Below are 9,980 nucleotides of genomic sequence, written 5' to 3'. Positions count from 1 at the left end.
GGTTAAACTGGAACTAGTAAAGATTCTCGTAGTAACTTGTTGCAGGAAGCATGGCTTTGTCCATGCATCTTGACATCTTGTTGGAAGCGAGCGAGCGAGCATGCAGTGTAGTGCAGCAGGCATATGCGCCTCTGTCTCTTCCTCTTTCGCTAGCGCTCTGAGGCTGTGTGTACGGCGACGCTACGAGCCAGGTGTGTCCTATACAGTCGCAGGCTTGCAGCCGCACTGCGCATCCAATCCAAGAACCATCCCTCTAGACGAATACACACACACATGCATGTCTACTGGTCACTGGTGCTCACTGCAGCTCGCAACCTCTGGCATCAGCTAGCAATCGCCTATCAGTACACCCGGTCGTCCGAATCAATTATTTTCATTATTTTTCAGACAAAGAGGAAAACAACAGAGAACAGGATCAGATTATAGACCTATCAATCATTGATCAGGCTCGCCAGGATGCCAAACCACATGCATTAATTCAGATTAGTTTTTAATCAGGGTCATAAATCTTCAGTAACGACAAACTCGGCTGGGAGCAGCCTGCCTGCAACTAGAAGAAACAGCTAGAGAGCATATCCTTTTCCTCTCCGTTCGTTTCGTCTTTGTCTTGGTCTCAGCTTAATTAGTTTTCTTTTTCTACAGCCAGCGGCAGAGGAGGAGGAGCAGGTGCGGAAGGCCGGCCGCTAGCTAGCTGCATGCGCGCGAGCGAGAATGGATGCCATTTCATCGGGGTTGCCGCTTGTTTGATTAGTATGCTCGGGGGTACGGTATGCGTCGTCGTTGTCGTCTCCGGCGATCGATCGATCGGCTACGACGAGAGGACGAGCGGCTGGTGGACGTCGGCGTCGTCGGATTCGGCGGCGGCGGCGGCGACCATCTTGAGCGCGGAGGCGCCGGTGGTGAAGGCCTTCTTGCGGACGCCCATGTACTCGGGCCACGTTACGGCGCGGTACGCGGGGGTCCGGCCCGGCGGCACGGCCTCCCGCAGCGGCGCCACCTTGGCGTGCGGCGGCGGGCCGAGGAAGTAGCCCAGCGATATCCGGTCCAGGTCCCGGTTCACGACGGCGCGGTGGTACACGCTGTGGAAGCGGCCGTTGGTGAGGATCTGGAAGAGGTCGCCGACGTTGACGACGAAGGCGCCCGGCACGGCCGGCACCGCCACCCACCGGTCCGGGGCGTGCCGGAACAGCTGCAGCCCCGGCACGAGGCTCTGCAGCACGAAGGTGAAGAAGCCCGAGTCCGTGTGCGCGATCAGCCCCAGCGCGCGCCGCGGGTCCGGGCACCTTGGATACCTGCACGGCACGACACGACAGGCAGGTTAGTTAGTTTCCTTTGTCTCAAGCTCTGGACACACAGCCTGCTGCTATAGATCACTCATAGATAGATGGTGGCCATGGCTTGGCACCCACCAGTTGAGGTGCATGGTGGCGGTCATCGTCTCGCCGATCCGCCGCTCCTCCTCGACGGCGGCGACCTCCTCGTCGGTGAGCCCGAGCGCCCTGAGGAAGAGCTCCAGCAGCTTGCCGGCCAGGACGCGCATCTCCTTGTGGAACTCCTCCATCACGTCACTGTAGTAGGCAACAGATCAGACACAACGGCCGGTGTGAGCACGACGACACGCACGGTAATACCAGACCCAGGCGTGTTTATTTGCTCTGGTTGCATGCATGCATGGCCTTGACCGGGACACGTCGTGGATGTTTCTTTCGGTCGGTGCGCGTGCGTGAACGATCGACCGATCCGTACGTGCATGGCCAAGGAAGGAAGGAAGCTATGATCTAGCCTAGGGGCGCACGTGTGGCGGCGGCGGCGCAACTGCTATAGACACGTACGTACACGTACCAGAAGCTGGCGTAGTCGTCGCCGGCCTTGGGCCAGAGCTTGCGGAGGTCGGCGCGGAGGGAGGCCGGCGAGAAGGTGTAGCCCTCGGACCACATGCACTTGGAGAAGAAGGAGGAGATGGGCGGCGAGCCGTAGCCGCAGGCGTCGCCGGGCCCGCGCACGGCGCGCATCTTGTCGGCGGCCGGCAGCGCGAACATGCGCGCGATCCGGTCCTCGACGCGCGCCAGGAGCTCCGCGGGGACGCCGTGCCCGGTGAGCAGGAACGCGCCCCACAGCTCGGCGGCGCGCGCCACGCCGGCCGCCGCCGCCGCGCCGGACTCCCGCAGGTCCACCACCGGCACGGCGTCCGGCGTCCCCGGCGCGCCGCCGCCGTCCACGACGGGGTGCTCGTGCAGCCCCGGCCAGGCGTGCGACTCGGGCACGCGCCGCGCCGCGCGGAAGTCGAAGTAGAGCGGGTTCTTGAGGTGCGACGGCGTCGGCATCTCCGGCCGGCCTTGCCTGCTGCTTGCTTTGCTTGCTTATGAGCTAGCTAGCTAGCTAGTAGTACTCACCGTTAACCCCTGATCCCGGCCGGCCGGCCGGCCAATAGATCACACCAGGCCAGGCCACTGACTACCAGCTGAGCTAGCTGCTAGCAATTATCGTTGCTAGAAAGAAACAAGCTAAGCAAGCACCAAGAAGTGTAAATCTAGGACCTTGCACTAGTGGTATGAGGAGGAGAGAAGTGTAAGAACCAGAGAAGTACATGCCCCGGTATATATAGGGGGAGAGGTTTTGGAGCGTAGTGGATCATCAGGCTGGACGCAGGGGAGAGAGAGAGAGAGAGAGAGAGAGAGAGAGAGAGAGAGAGAGAGAGAGAGAGAGAGAGAGAGAGAGAGAGAGAGGAGCATTGTGGGGAATTCATGGATGAGGCAATGGCGTTTTGGGGAATCCAGAAAAATGTGGTGAGAGAGACGAGCGATGTGGAGCACACAAGGCCACCCAGCTGCAAGTGACAAATCTAACCCGTACGTGCCGCTGCTCGGCTATAGCTAGTGGCACTGGCACCCAATTAACACGCACGCACACATGGAAAGCCGGCCAACACGATTATTGCGATCCATCATCAGCCTAGCTAATTAAGGACCAGTTTTAAGGTTGTTGTCGTACTCCAAAAACCACGGAATCTTCTTCGCCTCTCCAAAAACCTCTCTACCAACTCTAGCTGACAGCATTTTTGCCAATAATCAAACTGCAATAATGAAACGCAAAGCTTTAATTTTGAGCTGTGTTCTCTCGGAAAATCGATCGACTTGGTTCCGGATAAACAAGCACAATATATAGCATCATATAAAGTGGCATTGAGATCGATGAAAAATACGTTGGCATTTTTTTTTGAAATAAAACTGCAACTGCAAGCAACAGGCATGAAACAAATTAAAATTGGCGCCATGGCTAGCTAGTGGCCTGCAAGTAAAACAAGGGACGGTATGAACACATGCGTAGGGATCTGGTTGGCTCGAGATGGCCGGAACAACCGAACGGGTGTGGCGAGTGATTGGGTCAGGATCCCGAGGCCGGCGCCGAGTCGTGGACACAAGGGGATCGATCGTTTGGCGCGGCGCCGCGTGCGCGCCGCGGCGGCGGTTTCCTCTTGCTCCCAGCCTCCCCTGCCACGCCCGGGACGGGGGGCAGCTACCTGCGGGCCGCCCGCCGGCTTCGTGCGCGCGCGACGGACGTCGGCGCGACGACCGGCCGGCAGAGCCCACAGAATGAACTGATTAACGGAGAAGAAGAGAAGGCGGAATTGCAATATATTTTTTTACGGGTAATTTTTGGCAGTGCTATTTTGCACTGTTCTTCGAAGAAGAAAGAGGAACAAGATTGCTCAACACTAGCCTATCAAGCATGGGCCAGTTAAAATTAAAATTATCGTACAAGAGTATATGATGACACATATCGTGGGTAGTATTTTTATACATAAATAATATATTAAAGATGATAGAAATAGTAATTTTATATTTTATATTGGTGCACTTTAATATTTAGATTTAGAGGTTACTTTTACTTTTAATAATAATGACACAATTGAATAATTTATATGCAAATTTGGAGTGTTATTTGTATTAATTTTATTATAATAGCATAGGTGGGTAATTTGCACGAAGATTAGGGGGTTGCTTTAGATTTTTTTATAATGGTAGAAGTGGATACTTTAGATACATATTTAGGGGTGATCATTATAATTCGAGTTGTCGAATTGATGTCCGGATGTTTCTGATTTTTTTGAGAATTTTTATGATTTCTCTATTTTTAAGTGTCCACCTAGAATCATAGGTGGCTTCACGTGAAAGGTTGAAAGGAGCCTTCTATTAGTAATAGTATGATAGTATATGACTAAAAAAATATTAAGGAGTGAGACACAGCCATTGCCTGGAGCCATACGTTAGTCTTCTGCACTGCACTGAGCAACGTGGATTAATTTGGTGTGCTAAAGATTACTCATGACAAGTAAACAAGGGGATTAAAAGTTGGGAAGAAACGCCCCTAAATTTAGGAGTTGCACCTTTAATCTTCTTCGGGAAAGCTAAGTTAAAAAGCCTCCAAATTTGTTTCTTAATCAAGCATGCACTATCTAGTCGCCATTCAAATCACAAAGCATTATATATTCTACTTGTGTATACTGATTAAATAAAATAAAAAAGACAATTTTAGTAGTGGCTCTCCTTGCAATTTATCTGTTACTATTTGTCCCTCTCCCTCCAAATAATTTTTCCTGGTTCTAGCTCTGCGTCCAAAGAAGATAGCCTGAAAAAACTCTTAAAATGTGGCAATTGTTAGGTAGATTTCCATCTACTTTTCTTGGTCGTCTCGAAAGGATAACTGTTGATAGTACCCCCTCCCATCGTTTTTTTTGCACCCACCCATCATTGTTGGTCACTTGTTGGTAGATCCTAGTAGTGAACACCTACACATGCATGCATGGGCTAGATTGTTCAGCATCCTCCTTTACTTGAAATACTATATATATAACATCTCGTAAACTAAAAGTAGTATCTTTGTAAATGAAATATATTGAGTGTAACCGTTCTCTCTTTTTATTTTTTTTTAAAATATGTTTCTGTTTTATTTCTCATATATCCGCACAATTATATGTATACCCCTGATTTTTGTAATAACATTCACTACCAGAAAAACACTTATCTGTGTGTCATCTCATCAATGCTGTTGAGATGGAGCCGACATGGATAAGTATCCATTCTGGCTCGTAGTAGTTGCCCATAGACAGAAGTCCTCAGTGCTATCCACCCTTATGGATATTTACGAGCCAACACGTTGCATAATTTCCTGTATTATGACTTTTATTTTCTCTTGTTTTGAAAAATCATTTTTTACATGGATCTGATTGATACAAAATTTATTATATCACAAATTTAGGTTTCGACTAGATCTACACAACAATTTACGTACACTGAAGAAATGCTCCTCTCCCTCCACACCTGGACAACTAGTAGTAGCTAGTAGCTTCAATTTCTTCCATTATCTAGAAAGCAACTTCAATTTCTCAAGTTGGGGTGAGAGACAAATTGTCAGCTAAGCTACGTAAGACGCTTGTTGTTTGCATTGTTTTCATCTACCTGGTGAATTGAAACCGTACAAGAAAGGGAAATTCTAAATTCTTGAGAAGACAAGTTAGTCACCATGCATACATGTCCGAAATTGCCGAGGACGGTTGTCCTTGCTCTTGTCTTGACATGTAATGGGATTATCAGTGATATAGAGCATGTAAGCTCCCACTGTGGGATCTCACTTTCAAACTAACTAATATATACGCCGTGAATGATTGGATCATATCGTCGTCGTCATCTTGTACGTTTCTCGATCATTTTCTATTTTACTTACATGCATGTCATGCATGGTAGCATGGGCGATCTTTTGAAAATCGTCACCACCAGAGAACATCCAAGTTAAAGAGGGCTAATATTGAGTTGTTGTAACCTTTACAATCCTTTTTTTTTTGGTATGCTAAAAACAACGGCACATAATTGACCAGATGCCACATATTTCGTTCTCTCTCATGTGAAGCATATTTTTGTGATGGTGGAGCTGTCTAGTGTCTGTGTCGTCTAACCACTGGGACTTGAGACGAAGCTAGTAGTGTTTAATTTGTATATTTTTAAAAAATAAAATGGTTCTGTGCAACCTTTCTGGTGGAGAGACCAACGATAACCTCCATTTATTCGAAGATGTTGCCGTAGGATTTTGGTCACCTGGCAGCACGTACTAACGCTCGTACACACGGTCATCTGCACCGTACAATTTCTTCTTCTTTATTTTTAGATAAACAAAAGCAGCACTGTACAATTTTCTGATAGTAGTTCGCTGCTGCTGCTGCTCATTGACAGGTCAATTAAATTCCCAAATGGATACATGTACATGCTGTACATACCGTTGTACTGACACAATAATGCTAACCAACAGAATGTCGACAGCAAATCTATCACCAGACAACAGTACACCAGCTATAATAGAAAAATGCACAGTGTGGTGTGGTTCTTTTGGGGTATCCCTTGTCCATGGTTGAGAGAGCTAGTAGAAGGCATCCTATGGACTCCCTAGCCTTGGGCCGACCTCTACGTTTGGAGCCATGCACTCAGCTGAAAAGAGAAGGAATCTTTACATGTTGGAATCTGAAAAAAGAAAGACATGAACAAGATAGACCAATTCGCTCACTATTCATCTTGCTTCCTCCAACAAAAAAAAGTGAGATTAATGTTTTGACCTTTCAAAGTGAAAAGGACGGTTCCTTCTCCCCCCCAAAAATTAAAAAAAAAACTAACATTATTCGCAGACTAAAACTATAAGATTGGAAAGGCTTTCTGTCGTGGTGTGGTAAACCACAGTCGGGTGGCGGAATGCACCCGCCTAAGCCCAGAGGGTGAGTACTCGGGGGTTAGCTAGGGCTAGTTCGATCTCGCTGGAAGAACACGATGAACACAGTTGGTTTAGAGTGGTTCGGGCCGCCGTAGCGTAATACCCTACGTCCACTGTGTGTTGTATTCTCTTTGCCTCGAGAGAGTCTGAGGGTATGAGAGCTTGAGCGTGTGTCTGAGTCCATCCTCTGTGTACAGCGAGCGCCTCCCTTTTATATCTCAAGGGAGGCGTGTACATGGCCGTTGGGTCCCCGACAGGTGGGCCCAAACGATGTAGTATAAAATAACATACTGTTTATACATTATGGCGTTGCAGGCGAAGGAGATCGCATTCCTGGATTTTCTTGCCTGCTCTTGGGAATCCTCTGTCCAGCGTACTCATGCGCTGTCTTGTCGAAACGACGCCAGGCGTAGCTTGCGGCGTCGCCTGCAGCGTAGCTGAACGGGCCGTGTAGCTTGCGGCGTAGGCGGCATAATGGAATAGCGCCGTGCCGTCGTATCCAATTAATGCGGCAGATGGGCTCTGCGCCGAGGCAGCGCAGGCGGTTGCACTGTGCACCTCGGTAATACGCGGTCTATAGTGAGGCTTGACAAAGGCTGCCCTGCGTGCCGCGGCGGCAGAGCACGCCTCAACCACCCGCATTGAATGCGGTGGGTGGGCGAGTCTTCCAGCGGAAGACCCGTGCCCGCGCCTCCGGGACACGTGGCGCCTCCGGACTCCCCCGGCAGTATGTTGGTTCTACGCGCGTGGGAGGTCCGGATGTACGCGGGAGGTCCCGGACCCCTATGGGGGGGGGGTCCGGGCCCTCGGCCTGTCGGTTCGGAGCTTCCCCTCCTCAGGGACACGTGGCGTCACCGGACCTGTCCCAGAGCGGGGAATGGGTCTGGGGCCGTTGGTCCGGTGAGGAAGGAGCCTGACTCGTGGGGCCTGGCTGCTTCGCCCCTCATCGCGTAGTTATGGATGACTACGCGAGTCCTGCCTTGCTGGAGTAAGAGTGGGTATCCTTGCTACAGGGTACCGACACTTTCATTGGGACCCCCTTCTAGAAAAGCTTATGAATCATAAAGTGTAAATAAAGGGCAAAATCTCTACTGTCATACCTAATCGAATCAAAGATCGGATAAAACCTTTGACTTGATTATTTTTTTTACCAACTTTATCTATCAATTTGAGAACAACACACAATGTTGACAGTATCTAGAAAATTAAGTTATTCTTATTACAATAAGAATACTACCAACGTTCATACATCCATCCAATTCCATGATTACATACAAAACATTATCATATTTATTTTGATGAAGATTGAAGAGAGAAGTTCGTTAGTCAGTAGATAGCCTGTTTTATTCTCCTAGAGTCGGTTGATTGTTGAGGCCCACCATTTATGTGTATATATGACGACGTCGATCTTTACGAATATTCCCGCTGCAACAAAAGAGAGAGAAGAAAGAGAGAGAAAAAAAAACGGTAGCATTATTTTTGACACGGAACCAAGGATGTGTAAAGCGACGGTGAGAGAGAAGCATTAATGTTTGTCGCGTACGCACACACACGGCGACAAGAAAATATTTGCGCTTTGTCACATCACACGTCCTCACATTAGCGCAGCTTATGGCTTTTGTTTTGTGTTTGTCGTTTAAGCACGTAGTCTGACAGCTAGCATATGAATACATTAGTGACATCTCATCAGACTTATACTAGTGAAAAACTTGCTCTTGATGCTGCAGATATATCCTACCTAATCATGGAATAATTAACCATGCACGCCCCCACCAACTAATCATCAAGAATATATATTTTTATTTTCTCATAAAAATTAAGGACATTAATTCGATTTATTTTTTGACAGGGATTTATAGTACTATTGTTTGATTCGATAACAATAGGGAAATGCAAGAGCTAGCTGGTCACTAACATATATATAGAAATATCTTTTCGCCAATTAATTAGAATGCTTTTGTGATTATTATACAAATCTATTCCCTTGATTAGTTGGTCAAATCAGGACCAAATTAATATAGGAGTACTTGGTTGGTGATTAATCGGCATCATTCTAGATACCAAGCTAGGATGCGCCGTACGCGCAATTGATTAAAATGTTTCCAAGATCTAACGGCGTTTGTAGCCCGCCTCGCACTAGTAGCAAGAACGCTATATACGTCCTGCTTTATCAATAAAATAGATACAATCTCGTGCCGAACTGTTCAAGCAAAAATAATAACAATATAATACGACCGGATCGATACTCTATTTTTGTACGTGGCCCCATCTATTATATCCTCCATGGTTTGCATAACCTGGTATATCTCTATCTCGTTTTGAAAAGAAGAAGATAAGAGGTTTGTTCATGCTTGCAGGCTGCAGCTCTTGGTAGTGCGAGGTTATGGTTTTCAGCATGGATACGTGGCGCATCTAATCTGATATATGCTCATGTTTCTTCCAACCAGCAGATGTGGACCTGACCCTGTCGGGTGGTTCTTCGAAGAATTTTCAAGCTGGTTATTGCGGTCAACCATGCATCTAACTTTTTATTCTTTTGGTTAAACATACTCGAAAAACCTACACTTATAGGGTGAGGTGCTGATGAGCTACTGAGCTGACATCGATCACAGGCCATGGAGAAAAAATGTTGTAGTACACGTCGGCCACTCACTCTCTCTCGCGCGTCCTGACAAATTGATCACCTTTATTATCTGCCGTACGAGAGCGAATCTATCTATACGCAGCACTGCCATCAAATCACGTTAGACTATTCAACAGCAGTCAGCAGGTAATGGTTTAGTGTGTGGCGCTCTTAACATGGCTTGTTAACCATAGCGTCGACCACACAGCCACTACCGATGGCTGTTGGCCTTACCGGCCGGCCAGCCAGCAGCTGGGGCACAGGCTTTTAGGGTAAGCGTCAGCTTGGTAGATGTGGCTAGGCGACAGTGCGCAGGCGGCGAGGCGATGCAACAGGGCCGAGCACCATGCACGCGTAGGATCCTAGGGTCGGTCTCGCTGCCTGCCTTTTATCTCTTGGATCGATCGATCGATCGATCTCATCCGTCGAATCCTCCTGTCACGCTCATCGCCGCGCGCGCGCTAGGCTCCAACGCTGGGATAGGGGGTGACTAGATGAATCACTGAAAGGTCACTGCCCACACACGAACATGGCAAGCTCCCAACAAGTGCAGGCATACATAGTGATCCGGTCTTTAATTTTGCACACGGCACTTCCGCAT

General features: G+C 48.4%; 1 protein-coding gene across 1 annotated transcript; it reads right to left on the bottom strand.

Moving 5' to 3' along the window:
• Positions 1–357: 357 nt before the first annotated feature.
• Positions 358–2,571, bottom strand: LOC120705817 (gibberellin 3-beta-dioxygenase 2-like). The gene is made up of 3 exons (XM_039990347.1): positions 1,843–2,571; positions 1,410–1,568; positions 358–1,292 (listed from the first exon to the last, which is right to left on the bottom strand). Exons 1-3 carry the CDS (start codon positions 2,322–2,324, stop codon positions 809–811), a joined length of 1,125 nt encoding a protein of 374 aa, XP_039846281.1. The 5' UTR covers positions 2,325–2,571; the 3' UTR covers positions 358–808.
• Between the last annotated feature and the right edge of the window lie 7,409 nt (positions 2,572–9,980).

The sequence above is a fragment of the Panicum virgatum genome, chromosome 5K, assembly GCF_016808335.1.
Source record: "Panicum virgatum strain AP13 chromosome 5K, P.virgatum_v5, whole genome shotgun sequence".
NCBI classification, from domain to species: Eukaryota; Viridiplantae; Streptophyta; class Magnoliopsida; order Poales; family Poaceae; genus Panicum; species Panicum virgatum.
Note: the sequence above shows the minus strand (reverse complement) of the source record. Positions and strands in the feature narration are given on the sequence as shown.